This window comes from Ambystoma mexicanum, chromosome 9 (assembly GCF_040938575.1).
Source record: "Ambystoma mexicanum isolate Mex_15411 chromosome 9, UKY_AmexF1_1, whole genome shotgun sequence".
NCBI classification, from domain to species: Eukaryota; Metazoa; Chordata; class Amphibia; order Caudata; family Ambystomatidae; genus Ambystoma; species Ambystoma mexicanum.
Window position 1 is genome coordinate 925,360,702 of NC_090931.1, and position 20,616 is coordinate 925,381,317.

General features: G+C 46.1%; 1 protein-coding gene across 3 annotated transcripts in view; it reads right to left on the reverse strand.

The window, feature by feature from the left end:
• OSBPL6 (oxysterol binding protein like 6) overlaps nt 1-20,616 on the reverse strand; it is a 3,803,429-nt gene that overhangs the window by 857,699 nt on the left and 2,925,114 nt on the right. For all 3 annotated transcript variants that reach the window (XM_069616111.1, XM_069616109.1, XM_069616110.1), the window contains one exon: nt 11,756-11,834. In XM_069616111.1, the coding sequence (XP_069472212.1) occupies nt 11,756-11,834 (79 nt within the window). The remainder of the gene's footprint in view (nt 1-11,755; nt 11,835-20,616) is intronic.

Here is a 20,616-nt window from a genome sequence, read left to right on the forward strand (position 1 = left end):
TCTGGTTGAATTCGCTGTACAGAGTTACAGTGGGCCAGATAGCCAGGAAGGTCGGACCCTGCTTGGGTTTTAAGGAGCGCACCTTTTATTCATTGTTTTGCTCTGCTGCTGGCTTCTTCCCTGGGTGGCGCAGGACCCTCCAGCTTCCTACTTCGTGTCAGTCCGACAGTCGCTTCAGGAACCGTGAGCCTGCAGGAACTGCCAGGAACGTCCGCCTCAGCTACAGCTCCCTCTCCGTTTTAAGGTACTGTGCAAATCCGGTTGTTCCTTTCGTTCGGCCGCAGTGAAAGTGTTTGAAATCTTTCTCCAATCCGAGGGCTTGTCCTTCTCTTGTCTTTGAACTAACTTTTCTGCCAACCAAGCTCGTCTGGTATCCGTGGCACAAACTTTACCGTGAACTACTCTGACTGTGTGATCTTCAGCAAAAGACTTTTGACCTATTGACTTTGGCCCCAAGTCTTTTCTATCTGATTCTATCACTGTAGTTCCTCTTGCCCATTTGCCCTGAGTACTTACCTGTTGGTGTGGTTCAATTTCTATTAACTTTGTCTTTCCCTCCCTTTTTAAATTGCTGGAGTGCCATTTTGCTCCCTCTTCATTCTGTGAACTTAACTTGTCTGGAATTTAAGGGAAGTGGTGTGGTGTATTAAGAGTGTGATTTTGAAACTGCTTATAATAGTGTAATGTTATACAACTGAAGAGTGAAATAAATGTATATTCTTTTACTTGAAAACCTTCAGTCAGTGTTTGCCTGAATCATAGTAATTGCTGTCCTTTATGTAACTATTTGATACTGCTCACTTACTCTTGAGATAAGTCTGGCTGCTCAGCTACTGCTACCAGTTTTTCTGTGTAGTACAGGCTTGTACCAAAGGTGAATTTGTACTGTCACTTGTAGTCTTAATTGTGTGTGGTGTTCCCAAAGGGTACTGCATATAATTCTGCCTAACACCAGTGCACATTCTGTCTAGTTGGTTGCAGCGGGAACCTGCCATGCGCTGCTGATGGATAAGCTATAGGCCACGTACCTGGTTGACCCCAGTCCCACCTTGTAACTCATTCACCTACCTGCACCGTTGCTCGGGGAGGTGTTCGAAGAGCGGCCATCTTGTTTGGCACGTAGGCCATCTTGTCGTGCCGAAGTTGTGGTGCTTGGCTCACTGGCCCCAGCCTCCTCCACGACTCTTGACAGTGGAGCATGAGACCTGCCCTGCACCTCAGGCCGAGGCCTGATAGGCGTGTCGCCATCGGCGAAATCGCCGGTAGTGCTGCATTTAGGCGCCCCCTCAGCCATGTTGCCGGTACAAAGGTGTAGCCCCTTGGGCGTACACCCGGTAAAAGAACCTTCCGGTCCCTCAGCACTGTCTTCGGCAGGATCTACGGACCCCTCGGCCTGGCGGCTGGTAGCTGAATTAGCCACGGTACTCGTGGTGGTATGAGACCCTGAGAGGTTCCTCCTGCTCTGGAGTTTCCTTGGGAAGGTGTCGCCCTTGCGGGGTGCGTTGGGAAAGAGCAGCCCTACCTTGGGCCTTGATCGATGCTTCACAAAGTCCTTCAGGTCTTCTGGAGCTGACTTCTCGAAGAGCTCCCTCTACCTAGCCTGTCTATTCTTCAGGGCACGCGAAGAGAGTGCTTTGTACGCAGTAAAACCTTCCCATCCGTGGTCAGGGCCAAGGCAGCAGAGGCAAAGACCGTGGGGATCTGATGTAGGGAAGAGCCCCTCGCAGGCTGGACACCTGCTGAAGCCCACTGAAGTCGACATGCGCCAGGGAGGAGCGTGGTGCCTGAGGACCGAGTACCTGATTGATAAAAGAAGAAAAAAAGACAGAAGAAAGTATCTGGGGAAGAACACGTGGTATTACATTCAAACTAAGGGAAAATTAAGACAGAGGCCATTCAACAATTCAAACTGGACAAGGAGGCATCCCTTCTGTTGGCAACAACAATTCAGTGTATCCATTATAATGTATAACTGCCAGCTAGACTGCAAGGTCTTTGCTTGAAGTGAGGTTTCTAGGTAAAGCCCCCTTGTGGCCAGGGCATGTGTGTACTTTAGGCTCCTCTTGTACAGGGAGTGCGTTGAGGTGGGATTTTGGCACACCCAGGTAAAGGTTGCATGGCCTTACACCTTAAGGAATAGGAGCTCTCGGCACAGTCTGCGCTCCTGAGCTGATGGGATCCATGGACAGCATGTCCAACAGGTCCAACTTTGGCCATGTGAACCATAATGGGTCGTGTCTCTATTCTGTAAGATTTCGAACCAACTCAGGGCCAGAGTTCCTTTCTAGCTAGTTAGTCCTACCCGAAAAGCAGATATTTGCATGAAAATCAAGGTTTACATAAATTAGTACTTTGGCCCTCATTACGGTTTTGCCGGTCCAGAAAAGATTCTGGTAATTCCGGCACCAGCATTTTTCCAGATCAACAAAACACAAGTTTGCTGGTGTGGGCCACGGATCTCCTGGCAAGCCTGACCTGCCGGTAAATCAGGCCCCTACCGGCAAAGAAATGCCTGAATCACCGGCACCAGTGATATAGATACCAGTGATTCAGGCAATGCCATCCCATGGAGTCCTCTGGGACTCCATGGGAATGGGAACTTACCGTCCATCCGCCTGCCGTAATATCCCAGTAATACCAGGATATCGGGCAGCAGAGACGGTAAGGGCAGTTTGCCGGTATCCTGCCGGTAGTACCGGTGGGATACCGCCAAACTCTTAATGAGGGCCTAAAAATGCTGATTTCTGCAACAAAAACACAAAATATTATTTTGTTTTGGTTGCCAAACTGAGTTGGAGTGCTCCGAGGCCAAAATCAAATAGTGCATGAAATGTTAAAACATGAAAAAAAAACATGCCAACATGACAAGCATGAAATAACACATTACATGCAATAGATGGAGTATGTTGCTTACCTGTAACTCCTGTTCTCCAGCATTTGTATCTTTCATGGATTCACATGCTTTGAATATTCCCTGTCGAAAGGCTGGGAATCCTCGGTGACCTTAGTATCATAACATATAGTAAAGCTTTTTAGGCTGACTTTAGCAGCCCTTCACTGTCCTTTTGGGTGTATTATGCCCCAGCCAATGGGACGTTGAGTATCTAGCTCCACTCAGGATGCCATCTTCAGATTCTAACCCCAGAGCGATGAGAGCAACTATATCACAGCCTTACTCCCTGTGGGGTGGATGGCGGGTGCATGGGAATCCATGAAAGATTCCAATGGTGGAGTACCGGAGTTACAGGTAAGCAACATACTCCTTCTCCAGCATTGGATCTTTCATGGATTCCCATTGTCCCTCCATGCAGTAATGCTTCACAAAAGGTGGCCAGTACTGCCCAGGTAGCTGCACAGCAAATGTCTGGCAGGGGGATTCCTGCCCATAATGCCCCAGACAAATCCACTGCTCTGTTAGAATGTGCTTGACGGGGGTGTTGCTAGGCCTGGAAAAGGTCTGGGGCTGCGCTAATGTCAGGGCTGTTGGGACTCGGGTCTAGATAGCCTTTTGGTTGTAGCCCCTAAGATTCTATCCGGGGCTACAACCAAAAGACTCAGGGCTAAAGCCCCCTAAGCCACCACCTAGCAACGCCTCTGCCGCTCGAATATGCCCTTGTAGGGGGGGCCTGTGCTTGGGCCGTTGTAATCGCCAAGGTGACCCATCACATAATGCCATGCTTGGAAATGGGTCGACCCATGCTGGGGGCCCCAAAGGCTACAAACAGTTGTGAGGTACGTTGAAAAACCTTAGTTCATTCCATTTAAAACTTCAAAGCTCTTCGAAGATCCAGCAAAAGAAGTGCCTGCTCTACCAGAGTAGTAGGTATGGCGAAGAAAACTGGTAGGATTACCTCTGATTGGAGGTGGAACTCAGAGTACTTTAGGAATTAAGCTTGGATTTGGCTTCAACACAACCTTGTTTGTGTCAAAGCATAGAAAAGGTGGCTTGACGGATAATGCATGCATTTCTGACATGCCCCCGAAAGACGTGACTGCTACCAGGAACGCTGTCTTCCACAACACATATTTTATCTCAGCAGTATCCATTGGATCGAATGGTGCCTTCACTAGTGCTGCTAGGATGGAATTCAGGCACCACTGTGGAGGCATTTTCTTTTCATAGGTGCGGAAAAGACCCCCCATCAAATGCTCACAACTATCTGAGCCACGAAAAAGGGTGATATGTTTTATTTTCTGTTAAACCTTGAGATTGCTGCTAAATGTACCCTTATAGATGAGTGTGACAGACCAACCTTGGCTAGCTTAAGCAAATATGGTAGGATTTCATGAAGGGCAATGTTGAGAGGGTCTAGCTTCTGTTGGACACAGCACTTGCAAAAGAGGTCCAACTTGTATTTGTACGATCTGTTTGTAGATTCTGCCCTGCCTGCCGTCAGAATGTCTCTGCGAAATCGGGGTGTGGTCGAATTCTGTGAAGTCAGGATCCCAGCCTTTAAGTTGAGTGACCCTGGGTCGTGATGCAGAACCAGTTGGTTGCACATTGAGACTAATTTGGGATCCTTCCCTAGAGGAATTGGCTGGTCTTGAGATGAATGAGGTCCGAGAACCAAGGTTGTCGCCCACGTGACATTTGTACATTGTGATCATCTGTAGGACTTTGCGTATCACTGGAATTGGAGGGATATTGCAAACACATCTCCCAGCAACTGTTTGTGTGGGTACCTGCTGGCAAATTGTGGACATTTCTTGTTCTCCCATGTAGCGAACAGGTCGACGGATGGTGTTCCCCGCCATTTGAATATTTTGTTGAGTACTCTGCTCGCCAGCTGCCACTCGTGAGACTGGTTGCTTCCCCTGCTGAGTTGATCTGCAGTCTCGTTTTGTTTTACCGGCAGGTGAAATGCCCAGAGCTGTATGTGGTTTTGGTTTGCCCAGTGCCACAATTGCTGTGCTTCTATTGACAGTGTCCTGGACCTTGTGCCCCCTTGCTTTCATACATAGTACATGGTGTTTGTGTTGTCTGTTAACACCCTGACATCCTTGTTCTTGAGTACTGGTTGGAACGAGTAGAGATCCCGGGACACCACTTTTAGTTCTAGGACATTGATATGAAGCTTGGACTCTTGGGCATCCCAGCGGCCGTTGATGGATAGGTGGTTTGCATGTGCGGCCCAATCTGTAAGTGACTCATCTGTGATTAATGTCTCTTGAAAGAATAGCTCTATGAGAGGCATTCCTACTGTGATGTGATGGCAAATTTCCACCATTGAAGTTTGTGTGCTAACAGAGATGTTACTATTAATGTGGCATTCCATGATCCGTTTGTCTGTGACCATGTTCTGCCAGAAATTCCTGGAGTGGCTGTATGTGCAGCCTGCACTGCAGGATCAGAGGAATACAGGAGGACATGTTCCCTAGCAATTGCATGCATGCTCGGACTGATTTGCTGCTGCCTGGGTAGAATTTGTTCCTGAGAAGAATTGAGACCATCCGTCCTGCGAGGGGCGAACCCACTCCTTGATGCGGTTGTATTGTGCCCTCAGAAACACCTAGCTGTTTGATGGCTTGAAATAGGATTTGTCGGAGTTGATTGTAAAGCCGAGGCGTGAGAGAATGCGCATCACGTGTTGCACAGCGATCTGTGTTTCAGTGTATGAGGGTGTCCTTATCAACCAAGCGTTGAGGTAGGGGTACACGTGATGCCTCTCCCTTCTTAGAAATGTGGCCATCAGGCCAGGCACTTGGTGAATGTCCTGGGAGCGTAGCGTAGCCCGAACAGTAGTACCTTGAACTTATAATGGTGGGTTCCCACAACAAACCGTAGGAACCTCCTCTGGGCTTTGTGAATGTGAAAATACGCATCCTTGAGATCCAATGATGCTAAGAAGTCTCCTTCCCGTACTGCTTTTATGATGTCAGTCAGAGTAATCATTTTGAATTTTAGTTTTTTGACAGATTTGTTTAGGCATCTCTGGTCTAGGATTGGCCTCCATGATTTGTCTGCCTTTCGGACCATGAAGAACCTATAATACATCCCTTTGCCCCGCTGGTGTCTTGGGACCTTTTCGATTGCTTGCTTGATTAGTAGCTTTTCCACCTCATTTTGTAGAATCCGTAAGTACGGTTGGCAATGCGCACGTGGCAGAGCTGGAGAAGGTGGTTTGTTGAATTCTAGAATATGGCCCTTTTGATTATGTCTATGACCCATTTGTCTGTAATGATTTGGTTCCACTGTGTCAGGTGGTACTTCCTGTATCCTAGGGTTTAACTTTGAGAGTATGAAGATATTCTTTGGAAGGACCTATTTGCTCTGCCCGTAGTTGTTGAACATCCTGAGGCACCCCAGAAGGAAAAAAAAGTGTGGCGTACGTGAAGAGTGGTTAAAGATCTCGCTGTGCCCGATACAATTTTACTGCCTTTAAGGCATCATCTATCTTGGGTCCAAAAAGCTAGTCGCCTTCAAACGACGTGTTCAAAACGTCTGTCTGTACGTCTTGCCTGAAATGAGTGAATTTTAACCATGCGTGCCGTCTTAACACCACTTCTTTGTTGAACTGTTTAAATACAGTTTCTGCTAGGTCCACAGCAATATTAGATGCCTCTTCACCCTCATGCCGGAGTCTAAGGCCGGTTAGGCAGAATCCTGGTCAGTGCCCTCAGGGACCACTACACAAGATTAAGACTACAGGTGGTAGTACAATTTCACCTTTGGTACAAGCCTGTACTACACAGTTAGAGTGGTAGCAGTAGCAGAGCAGCCAGACCTCAAGAGCAAATGAGCAGTAGTAGAGATTACACAAAGGACTACAATTACTGTGACTCAAGCAAACACTGACTCAAGGTTTTTGGTTAAAAAGTAAAAGTATATTTATTTTAAACCATCTGTTCACAAAACACTTCACTTCTATCTTCACTTCTATTAAATTAAAACCGCACTTCAAATACACTACACACAACCAATTCCTCTTGTGCAGAACAATTCAAGGTAAGTACCTTTGGATTTGACAGACCGGTGTTATGAAACAAAGACGTTACCGGGGAGTGTTACGCAATCACGTTTTGACAGTAATGACAGTTCGGTCTTACGAAAGAGAAGCATACCTGTGAGAAGAAATGTTACCGTAGTCAAACACACTTAGCACATGAATTAACACAAGAGAGTTGGAGACAAAAATCATAGGCAATACTTTTGTCAAGGCAGATAGAATCAAGAGACACTTTATAAAACGTAGATAAAAGTCAATAGGCCTGCACCAGTGTCAATGGGACAGGGGTCCTGTTGTCGAGGATCACAAGGTTAGAACAGTTCACGATTCGAGATTGCCAGGAGTATTTAGATATTGTCAAAAGGGAAGCAAAAGTTTTAAGAGGGAAGGAAGATAAGGACAAGCCTTTGGTGAGGAGAAAAGGGATTCACCCTAGTTCCTCGAAGTCAGACACAGCACCTTATTCGTATGAAGAGCTGGTGCCACGGCAGTTGTTCCTGGTAGTTCCTGTCGACTCACGGTTCAGTCGTGAGGACAAGAAGGAGGACGTCTGGAGCGATCTGCACTACCCAGGGATGAAGCCAGCAGCAGCAAAAGCAACAGTGAATAAAAGGTGCGCTCCTTTAAAACAGGAGAGGCTCTTCAGGTGGCTATCCGGACCACTACAGCTGTGTGCAGCGATTTCGACCAAGAAGAGGATCCCCTGCCTGTGGAAGGTGAGCTGGTTGATCCCACCAGACTCAAGAGAAGAAGACTCCGGACTGGATCTTCCCTTGTCGTTGAAGGGTAGATAGCTCAAGACTGCAGCAGGACTTCACCGGGACTCGGGAGTTGCAGCAGACAAAGTGCGACTTGGGTCTCCAAGGATACCCTGTGCAGGGGGTGACTACACCCCTCCCTCACATTCAGCCCACCTAGACACCCAGGCGCCAAAAGGAGGGCTTCTTTGGAGAAGCCCGCCAAAAGACGGTGAACAAAGAAGGCAAACCTGGTTTGCCACGCAAAGTAAAACACAAGAAGGACTTTAACAAAAAGAAATGGCGAATAAACCCGACCGGAGCCAAAAGAAAGAGTATTTGGTCAAACGGGTTTAAGTTTGAGGCTAATATAATAGCCGAAAACAGTACCACGTTTATACAGTATAATCGCGGTAGAAAAGTTAGGGTAGATACCAGTACCACCAGCTAAGTCTAAATGTTAAAAGAGCAAAACAAAGCTCAGAGAGGCACAGACAAAAAAGGATAGGAATTAACCCTTTCCAGTACTCCATGTAAGATGGGGTGTACTGGGTCTGTAGTTTAAAGTGACTATATAAAGTTAATGGCAACTTTTCATGTCCTGGGGGACAGTAGTCAGTCCCAGAAAAATGGAGTCAGTGGGAAGTCTCAAAGACAACCCTGTGTCACTGCACTGAAGATGCTGTGTAACACACAAAAAAGGGGGATCCTGGAGTGGTGTAGCTCCAGAGCCCAAGATCACACAAACAGTAGAAATACACAAGGCAAAACACATGTAAGAGTGGGAAAAAGGCTCACACTCTTACCAGGTGGAAGAAATAAACTCCAGAAATCCAGCAAAGCTGCTGAGGGACTCACTAGGTGAGGGAAATTAGCAATAAATGAGAATTCTCCCTAACAAGGCCCATTTCCACTTACTCTCTGGGAGATGTTCTAACAGTGGCGCCATCCTGTTCAACATTTCCCAGACTTATCTGGTTATTATCGTCTGGGAATTCACCAATGTTACTGCAGTGGCCTCAGTAGCCAGTATCTTATTCTCAAACACATCCTGTTTTCTGCTTTCGTTATCTGGTGGGACGGCCCATTTTGAGCCTTGTGTGTTTGACTTTTGCCCTGCCGCCGCCAAAACAACTGGAGTGGGCTCAGATGTCAAGCATTTAGGTGACACGTCCGGTGCCCTAATTTTCTTTTCCAGACGTCCTTTTAGTTCCGGCTCCGAAAATGGCTTTTCATTAGTAATAAGCCTTCTGCCCATGCATGATCTAAAATAGGAGTTTAAATCACTGTCTTCCTTCTTTTATGCATCAGATCAAAAAGGAAACCGTATTTTTCTGCTTTGATGCAACGAGCCCTAATTCTTCACATGCCTTCTTCATTGTGGTGTGAAACGATCCTACCTCGTATGGCGGAGATTGTTCATCGGATAGCATCCTGGTGTGGAGAGTGGGTAGAGGTAGTGTCAATATCTCGATTGTCATCATCTGTATCTGATGTCTGCAGTTCTCCTTCCTCTTACTCGTGGTACGGGGAGTCTGCCGGCCTTGGTGGAGGCGAACCTTGTGTTCTTACTGGGCTTCTTGACATAGCCCTGTGCAGGGATACTAAAGGTCTGATGGGCGTCTGTCTTGGAGACGACCTAGTTCGTCTGGGAGGTGTGTCATTTGCATGTTGTCTTTCCTCTCCTGTCAGTAATTTTCCACTTTCCCTACTGGGATGTGGAGGAATTCTGGAATGGCCTGGTACCTCTTCATACTATTTGTCCTGTTGGTCTAGCATTGATGGTCGCCTTTTGTCTAGCTGCTGCATTAGAGTATGTAGTGATGCTAGTAATTGGAGAGAGAGTAATGCTTGTGGATTGATGATTGGGTCAGTGGGTATCTGTGGCAGTACGATTGGCTAGGACAAGACCGGCCCGATTGGAAAGCTTGGCTCTGGGTCTACTGGTGAATCCATTAATGCTGGTGAGGGTTGGTCTTGTGGAGACTGCAGATTCAGGCTTGAATACTGTTCATCCTCTGAGAATTGAGGTGAATAACCCTGCTCAAACTCTGAATCAATACAGTGTTCTAGTATTTGTTCAGGCAGCACTGAAGAAATTGGTGAGAGGGATGGGTCCCTACTTGCAGTTGGGGCTGCGTGACTATATGGAGGGTTGCAATGGTTTAAGCGGAATTCTTATTACTATAGGCCGCTCAGTATCAGCCTCTGTAGGTTTTGGCTCCCCACCAGAACTTCTCTGCTTGCTTCGTGTCTTGTAGAATCTTCTCCACCTAAAGGTGTTGTCAGTGGTTGCTTCACGTGTGGTTTATGTACCTTTTGGTATTCCGTTGACGATTTGGCTTTTGTTTCGTTGTCGACAGCTAGCTTTCCTCTCGTCTCCGTGGACGAGGTCGTCGTCACGGCTCTTTTTTCTGTACTCATCTTGGTCGTCGACAAGGAAGTTCCCATAAGCGACTGTATTGTAATAGGTGATATGCTGTGTACCATTGGAGGCAGGGTTGCCATCATCAGTGCTCCCGTGGTCACTGTCTTTGTAGGCAGATTTGTTGTCGACCGGGTCTTCGTCAATGGAGTTGCCGCTGACACTACCTTCGCCACCAATGAAATTGTTGTCATCAACGAGATTGTTAGTTTTGCCGTCGACAGGGCTGTTGTTGTCAACGAGGTCATTGATTTTGTCATCGACAGGGCTGTCGTCAATGTCATTGAGGAGGGATTGCTTACTTTTGTTGACGTGGTCCTTGGCGACTTGATTGTTAACGAGGATTTACTTTTTGATGTTGATGAGTCTGTCGTAGACAGTCCAGACATGGTAACTCCTGTTGCCGATGGCACCTTTTTGACATCCTCCCTGGTTTCGGCTGACAGTGGTTTCGTCATCAGCGATGTCACCGGCGGACAGCTGAACTTACTGGATTTTCAACCCTTTTTCTTTTTAGAATAGGATGCCATTTTTTCCTCAGACCTAGCCCTTTTTGGGTGGGGGAGGTGAGGTCTGTCAGACTTGTAAGCCACCACCCTTCTAGAGGACCCAGCCTCATTCAAACAACATACCAATCTTCTTTTCCTGCCTTTGAGAGTTTTAGTGCTAAAAGTACCACAAATCTCACAATCCTCTTGTATGTGGTTTGGGTAAAGGTAGATGCACTCAGTATAGCTAACCCCTTCATATACATTCTTAATGCCACATGTTTGGCATGCTTTGAACAGGGCTTTATTTTGTATCATCCATATCCATGGGGGAACCGCACTTAACTGTTGGAAGAGATGAAGATTTTAAAAGTATTTTACTTTTCCAACAAGTTTTCTAGAAGAATGAAGTTTCTCTCAGGAGAAATGGCTCAGAGGACTCCTCAGTATGATGCGCGGTTAGAATCTGAAGATGGCCACCTGGGTGGAGATAGATACTCAGCGTCCCATTGGCTGGTGCATAATACCCCCAAAAGAACAGTGATGGGCTACTAAAGTGAGCCTAAAAAGCTTTACTACATGTTATAATACTACAGTTACATAGAATTCCCAGCCTGTCGGCAGAGAATATTCAAAGCATGTGAATCCATGAAAGATTCAATACTGGAGAACTTTTGTTCATCTTTGCCATAACAAAAAGGCGACCAATCATTTGCAAATGCAAATCAGTCTTCATCTTGCCACCAATGGGAACATCATACAAATGTATTTCAATTTGAAATGATGTGTGATATATGTCATTCAAAAACAAGCTAAGAAGGTTCACAGGGACAATAATTATCCCACAATTATAGCTCAACATTAGTCCTTGACTAGCCCAGAATGCGGGAGAAGAAAGCCTCACAATGTTGAAACCTCTACCACTACAAAATACAATATTAGCATTCCTGTAAGAGCTGTCAAATCCGTACATGATCATTGTGCACTGGTACAATGATGGAAGACCATACATTTCTGAGACTTTTTTAAAAATGTGATGCAACTGTAGTAAATGAAGAATATGCACATTGTTTAGGCACGTCTTTATTGTCAGAGTGAAAGCACAGTAAAAAAATGTCTACATGCAGCAAAGAAATTATAGAAAAATCCACAACTTACTTTGGAAGCATTACAGTCACTGTTCCAAAAGGGAGTATTTCCATTGACTTGCCCCAGAACTTATTTTTCCATCTTATATCTAAATGTAATTAGGGAAAGGAATTGAACAAACATAATAACACCACGTTCATTAACAACAGCAAGCTAAGATGTCAGGCATACATTTTGTATTTTTGTTATGTCCAAAGTGACACTCCTGACTACACAGAAAGGTCTTCTGGAACACTTATTGTGACCATGCTCAAATATGGATGACCAGGATACACATACACAATAACATGACACATTAAACGGAGCATATCACTGTTTGCAATAGCCAACACAGACACACTTATCACAAGATTTTCTTAGATCTTCAACTGCTATTATTCATAATTTTATAGACACAATACAACCAAGTATAGATAGTTTTACATATATAAGAAACCGACACTCCATAAAAACGAATAGATCTGCCTAAAACAGTTTGAAAAACACTTAAAATCATCTCTAATATTAAATAAATGAATAATTACTTGTATGCCTATCATAATCAAGGCATTAAAAACAAGAAATATACAAAATGTCCAGAAAACCCAACATCTTTATTTCCATATTTTTGATCTGAGGAAATTTTTCAAGAGATACGCTATTTCTAAAATATGTTTCTTACAGATACAAAAGCACTTAAATGACAAACATAAAAATGCAAACCAAGATAACTTGAAGCCTACACTTTATGGGGACATGGCATCTGACCCATATCCCAAAGATAGGAAATGTTTGGGAGTCCACAGAATGAATTCTCGGCTCTGTCTTGGATGGATGAGACAGAGAGTAGAAAAACAGAAGATCAATCTTCTTAGAAAGGTGGAAGACTGACACAACCTTAGAAAAGATGCACTGCGTCACCCTCATGGCCACCTTATGCTTGGAGAATGCCTGGTAAGGGTACTTGATAGAAGTATACAGGATCTCATTCTCTCAGTTCGCAGAAGTGATGACAACCAGAAAAAAAACCTTAGGATGACCAACCTCAAAGGGCACAAAAGCAAAAGCTCAAACTGAGCCGCTATGGGAAACGTCAAAAAAATATTAAAATTCCAAGATGGAACAACAAACTGGCGTGGAGAAAACAAATTGGCCCATCCTTGTACAAACCTCATAATAGTGGGCATGGAAAAGACAAGAAAGAGCCCTATTTGAGGGGCGGCTTGAAGATCAAGATAGTGGCCAGGTACCCCTTAACAGTGCCAATTGAAGGCCCCTGTGGCAAGAGGAACAGAGAATCCAGAACTGACAATGACTACCACCATCGGCATAATGAAATAATGAAGATTAAATATGTAAACAAGACATTGCACATTACATTTTGCTTACAAAGCCAGCGCGTCGAGTGATCACAATTACCCACCTCTTACTTGGACAAACGGGCTGTATTCCTCCACGTTGGACTAGTTGTTTGTCTCATCCAATCTTAACAAGCGGGTCACCTCTCTAGGAATCCCTCCAAAAAAATGCAGCTATCATTGCCTCCTGATACTAGTGATACAAGAAATAGTGCAGCCCACACATAAGGAATTCTGGAAATTCCCCCTGGAGGTTTCCAGGGGAGGCAACAGGTTGAGGTTAAGGAGGGAAGACGTAAGAGCTCTAGAATCAAACTTTGAAAAGTTGGTGGGTGGAAAGGAAGGAGTGAACTATGTGCATTTGCTACACTAATTTAGAGTAATGAGTAACTCTTCGAAAGGTAGGGCAAGACCTCACATCCACACTTACGATGTTCAAATTGTGAGAGCGAGAATACACCTAAAAAGAGACATCGGAGCTCTAAAACGAAAGGAGGTGGTAACAACAAATAGATTGATCGCACAGACAAAGCAAAAATATAGGAACTCGGCAGCTGCTCATAAAGCTAAACTGCTACAGTCAGATTCGGAGGCCATGCTTGCCACAATAGCGAAAGGAGACACGCGTGCCACATGGGATTTGCTAAACTACTTGGGATCCAGGAAAAAGATGCTAGTGTATAACATGGTACCAGAGGATAAATGGCTAGCCCATTATGAGAATATAGTAGATCCAGGGCCCCCACGGCATAACAAGCATGATGTTGAAAAATGCCCCCGAAGAATGGGTGGCCATTATATATCCCCTGTTCAAAATAATCATGAGATCAGAGACTATGCCAGATGCATGGAGGTCTGCAGTTATCGTCCCGATCTACAAGGGAGGCGATAGGGCGGACCCTGAAAACTATCGCCCTATTGCACTCCTGGACGTGCTGGGGAAGACCTCTGGGGGGTTATGCTATACCATTTACAAAAATGGACAGCTACTGCTGGCAGAGCAGACCCTAGACAAACAGGATTCACAAAAGGTGTGGGGAAAGATTTGAATGTATTCCTGCTAAGCATCTTGAAGGGCAAAGCTATGGACAAGGGACTCGAATTTACATGGCCTTTGTAGACGTCTAAAAAGAGTTTGACAGCGTAAACAGGGAGAAGCTCTGGGGAAAAATGGAGGGGTTGAGCTATCCTGAGAACCGGTTAGCAGCTATTAGATAATTATATTTTGATACGAATGTCAAAATCAGGCTTAACGTGCAAGGGCTATTGTAAGAGAAAATTGTTACGAAAAGAGGGCTGAAACAAGGCTGCCCTGTTTCTGTCAGACTTATCCATTGCACTGGACAGTGTGAATGCCTTCCCACCTACACTAGGTAAAAACAAGATTGGCTGACTGCAATTCGCTGATGATTTCGTTCTCCTAGACCAGACCCCGATTGGACTACAGCGTTCTTTGAACACCTTGCAGGACTACATAAGGGAGAACGGTCAAGAAGTCAATCCAGCGAAAACTAGAATCCTGATATTTGGGAGGCATCGCCAGAAGAGCATTTTGGGATACAAATGGTTTCTGCAAAGTGCCCCGCTGTTAGAAACACAGACATTCACCTACTTGGGTGCCCTTGTTAACAACAGGAAGGACGACGGTCCAAGGTGCTTGGCCCTAAAACATTTTTTAAAAAAGGACACCATGATGACTTCTGAAGCCATATTGCTCCACAAGAGTTTTGACTAATTTTCTCTGGAACTGGTCATCACTTTCTTTGAGGCCAAGGTATCTCTGGTCGCCGATTTTTGGCACCGAAGGTTTTCTCTTTACGCCTTATAGGATGTGGGTATCTTTAGAGGGAACTTTCTGGAGAAAGCTCCTAAAGCTGCCGAAATTGGTTGCGACTTCAATGATAAAGTACGAACTAGGCCTTATTTCGCTGTAAACCAAAACAGCATGCAAGGAGATATCGCTATTTTGTAAATGCATTGTGGAGCCCGCTGCACCTCCATTTGAAGGTCTCGCCCAGCAGTTGGCTGAGATGGAACATGGTATACTTACCCAATGGAAGGCCTTGCTGTAGATCCCTACTAGAGTCGCTAGGCTGCACCACTGAACTTCTATTGACAATCCAGATAAAGTCAAAAGGAAGATTTGGGAGCAAGACTGGATAAAAACACTTGAGGATAGAAACTCCCATCGGTTGCAACAGGCACTGAGAAAAGAACACAAGGCATTTGGTACAAGGCCTCAGTATTTAAAGCTCTTTCCATCTTCCTGGTACAGAATTCAGTTCATGAGACTGAGATTCAATCGGATTCCTACAAATGAAATTTTGAAACGATATGGTAAATCAAAGGAGGATGTATGTAGGTTTTGCAAATATGAAGGCCAGGTGGAAACAGTGCGGCACATTTTAGTGGGCTGTTGGGGTTTGACTGAACTTAGAACCAAGTTCTTGGTGGAGTGCCTAAAACAAAACAATGCTTGTACGCAGAGAGCTTTTGGACGTTTCTTTTGGGTGGAGAAGACTTTGGGTTAATTTGTGTTTTGATACAGTTTTTAAAAGAAGTGCTGCAGTTTCAATAAGGGGTGGGTTTAATAGCTGAACGAATGTGACTTGATTTGTACTGATTGGTTCGGGCAGGGGATTCATTTGTTAAGTTTTAAAGGAATTGATAAAAGTTTGTAATAAACTATGTAATCAAAAAAGAAAGAAAAAAAACAATTACGACACCAGTCCCACCAGTTTAGTCAGGCTCTGCTCCTTTTTAAAAAAAACTTGAACAATCGGCAAGATGTATCCAAAATAAGATCTTGTAACCATGACAGTACAGAAGTATATATCATTTGAGTACAGAAAGCAGACGGACTACATCTGCAGATAGTGGAACATTTGAGAACATCCAAGTCAGTTTGATATGGCAGTTGCTATTGCACTTTGCACGCCTTCCTTATAGAGTCAAAATCCTTCCCATATTATATCTTTGGGACATTGAGTGGAAGGAGTTAAGAAAAGACAGACCTTTTATCGATCATTTGTAATAATAAGCTCACGTAACCATTCAAAATATGAGGACCCTCTACAGAATTTCCAATATTTTAATATACACCTTTTTAGAGTTTAATCAAGAGAAAATGAGAAATTTGCATTTGATGATTGAAGTTTTCCCAATATCATCCAGCAAGTATTTGATTGGCGTTAATGTAAAAGGCATGCTTGTGATGTCAACTAGTGTAATAGCAACCTAAAACCAGAAATGGGCAATATAAGAACAAGAACAGAACATATGCACACCCATGACACTTGGGGCACGTATGGCCTGGAGTAGGGGAAAGGTTTGCCACCATGGCCGGAGTGTACTGCAATATATTGAGAGACTTGCATTGTTTCCATTAGTACCTACTGCTCTTCCAACATTCGTCAGAGATCTTGATTCCTACTGGTAGTAAATCCAGCTTGAAGTCACTTGAGTCTGCTGTGCCAGGCTATACAGTGAGGGGACCAATTTTTGATGTCCTGATTTTTGTTTCACAATATCTATACATGGGTCAGATTGAGGTTTGTATGGAAATGTAGGCCATTTACGATTAAAGGCTGCCTTCATACGCCAGTATTGTAAAAACAGAGCCGGATCTTTACCTACCTTGGGGGACAAGTCCTCTAATGATAAAAACATCTTATCAGGGAACATATAACCAGAGTAATGGAATCCCCTTTATTCCCTATAAGGAATACATTCTTACCTGTAACTCCAGTTCTCCAGCATTGGTATCTTTCATAGATTCACATGCAGCATGAATATTCCCCGCCATCAGGCTGTGAAACCTCAGTAACATAGAAATGTTTATTTTTAAAACTGAAACTTCAGTCACTTTAGTGCTCTAGACTAGTCATTTTGGGTCATGTTGCTCAAAGCCAATCAAAAGGGCTACCTTACCTCCACACTCTTGGAGGCCATCTTCAGATTTTGGCATATTGCACGTAAATGTGGCAATATAAGCCAAGAAAAGCCAAGCAGGGTAGGCGGGAGGATCTCATGTGAACCTATGAAAGATACCAATGCTGGAGAACATGAGTTACAGGTAACTAACATATTCCTTCTCCAGCATTGGCTCTTTCATAGATTCACATGCTGTATGAATAGATTACAAAGCAGTACCACTTAACAATAAAGGGCGGAGGAAAGCTCCTTGTAGGAAAACACTCACCACAGGGGACACAGACCTTCTGCAAACAGGATAAGTAGAGTCACCTGGACGACTCTGGACTCTGCTGTGGAATCCCTGTCGACGCATACAGAACTCCAGGTTGCGGCCCTGCAGATGTCCAGCAGGCGAACTGCAAAGAGGAACACTGTTGTGGCAGCAATGGCCCTTGTAGAATGAGCCCTGAGTTTGCCAGGGAGGAACCTACCCGCCTGATGACAGAAGGAGATGCAGGAGGAAAGCCACCTGGCAATTGACTATTTGGAAAGTGCGTTCCCCATTCAAGAGGGGCCAAATGTCACTTTGTGCAGGATACGTAGAAGATCAAAGCACACACTACACCCAGAGAATGCAGTGAGCATTCTGCAGGAGAGGAAGGTGAGTCAAAGAAAACAGGTAACACTACTGGATCATTGAGGTGAAATGCTGAAGGAACGTTCGGTACAAATGAAAGGTTGGTGCATAGTACCACCTTGGACTTGTGGAAAACCAGGTAGGGGGCTTTGCATGAAAAAGTCTGAATCTCGTCTACTCATCTAGCGAACGTGGTGGTGAACAGTAGAGCAGTTTTACAGGACAGGAACTTGAGAGGAACCTTATGCATAGGTTTGAAAGGGGGTCTCATGAGCTTGGAAAGGAGGACATTCAGTTCCCATGACAGGGCCAGTCGACGAAACAGCGGGAAGGAATGGAAGAGTCCCTTGAGGAATTATTTGACCAAACGGTTGGACCAAAGAGAAGCTGCAGAAGAGCAGCAAGTATACAGTGAGAAAGCTGCAAGGTGTACTCTATAGGAGGAATGCACCAAACCTGACCTAGGCAGGGATAGCAGATAAGGGAAGATGTCCTTAGGCTGAATGGTAAACTGGTCCATGTCCCTTGCTGCGCACCAATGCGAAAAAAGGGACCATTTACACCTGTAACAGACAACTGTAGAAGAGTCCGAATGTCCTTGCAGTTTTGTGGCAGTGGGATATCACTGAATTCTAGGAGTGTAGGAGCCAAGCCATCAGGTTTAGGGAGGAGGTCGGAGTACCAGAACCGCCTCGACCAGGCAGGGGCCACTAAGATCAGTCTGAACTGATGCTGTCTAAAGGAACTTAAAACCAGAGACACCAAGGGAATCAGGGGGACAGCATAGAGGAACTTCTCCTCCCAGGGGAACCTGAAGGCATCCCCAGGCTCTCCGGATGAGGGACCCTGCTGGCAAATGCCACGCATCTCTTGTTGGAGTGAGGGGCGCAGAGGTCCATTTCTGGGGGTGCCATATAAACAGAAGATCTGGCACAGTTGAATCACCTGTTGTCCCCATTCGTGACATGAGTTGAGCTCCCTGCTGAGGGAATCCGCCATCGCGTTGTGAACACATGGAAGGTGGTAGGGAATGAGGAACATGCACTACTTCAGGCCCAGTACCACAAAGTCTCTGCTTCCATCAGCAGAGAGAGAGAGAGAGAGAGAGAGACCTAGTGCCCCCCTGCTTGCTGAGATAAAACATTGTGCTGTTGTTGTCCATGAAGATCCGGACCACCTGCCAGCTGAAATGCGGAAAGAAAGACTTGAGGGCCCAAAACACAGCGCACAGCTACAGAAGATTGATATGGAGAGTCTTCTCCTGGGGGGAGTGGGGGGAGGCATGGCCTGGTCTCATGTAGTGAGGACGTGCTTGATCTGAGCTCCCACTTCGATCCTTATATTAATCCTATATACAGCAATTGTAAGGCATGAAAAAGGCCCTCATGGACTGGCCAGGCGAAAGCTGAAGCGGAAGAGCTGATTGAGGGACACTCCGAAAGCAAAACTGGTGCTTGATGGCTTGGAGAGAGATGACATCGTCACCCGGAGAAGAGACTCAAGATGGTGGCCGCAGTTCCTTGTCGGCACTGAAAGGGCTGGAGTCCCTGTTTCTACCTGAGGGATACCCATGGCAGCTGGAGGGGGACGCACAGAGAAGCTGTGCGGTCCCCACTGAGCTGCAGGTTAGTGACAGTGAAGTACGCTGAGACACCTGGTTGAGCGGCTTGATGGGCGCCTGACAGCGGCAGCCGTGAGGGACTGGCCGCCACTGCTGCTGAGCTAAAAGAGTACTGTAGTGCGCAGGAGAACGCCAGCTGTGACTAAACTGGGGCACGGCACAAACTGCACTGGACTGAGAAGAAAGCGCAGCAGCTCGCCTGGGCACACAGGGAGCTGGAGGCTGGGGATACTTGGAGAGGAGAAGACGAACATTCTGAAATACAAGTGCCTCCTGATGGACAATATTAATTTTAAGAGCCTTTGTTTGGCCTGAGGTCACTGCCCCTTCAGCAGTCAGGGCATGCTGACACAGCTGCATACCGATTTACTTCGGGCCAGGGTAGCAGCTGCAGGGACTCCTGCAGCACTGGCTGGGGATAGACACTGGCTGTCTGAGTCACAAGATACTTCTCCCAAGGCACATCAGCAGCACGCTAAATAATACACATTGCTCTAATCCTGGAAACAAACTCCGAAATGTGGATGCATGCTGGGACACTGAAAGCACTGGCTAAGGACACCAGTCCTACCAATGTGCTTTAGTCTCCATTTGGTAACAACTAATTAAGAAGTGCAGGTGAGAGGGGGTCATGGCCAGCCGAGGACCCGTTCAGATGGCTCTGAGGTAGGCTCTGTAAACCCCTTTCCCAACACGGCACAAACCCCCCACAAATGTGACCGTTTTCAGGCGAAAAAGAGGCAGATGTAGCGGAACACATAAGGCACCGCCAGAAAAGAAGAGAAGCGCCGGGGAGTGACCGTAAGCAAGTTTGAAGCGTTTAAGTGGAACGACCCGAACCTCCCGCCAAGATGGCGGCCCGGCGCTGAAAAACGACGAGCACCCGATGGCGGATGAGGGATGGCCCCATCTCGCTCCTGTATGCAGAAGTCATTAATCCTCAACCCTAAACGAGACTGAAGACCCGGGGGTCCATCAGCGAGGAGTGAATGAGAAGCCGCAGCCCTGTTACGCTGTCGGCGAGGTGCCGCAGAGAGTCACTCTGGACCCCGAGAACAGCAAGTGGCAAAAGGCAGCAAACTGACACGTATGCCCGCCTGCAGAAGATCCAGCGGAGCTGATCAATAGAACTGTCCCTGAGATGCATGCGGACCGAGGAGCAGCCAGCGGAACCACCATGCTCCGGAGTGGATGAGTGGCGGACACAACCGGAGGGCGGCGTGAGCTGGGGGCGGAGGTAGCGGAGGCTCATGGTGACCGCCGGACCCGCCCGAGCCACGACCGGAGCCCTCCCATGTCCCAGGCTGGATATGTGAGGTGAGAGGGGGAACAGAGGCGCTCACAGGCGGCGGCGGGGAGA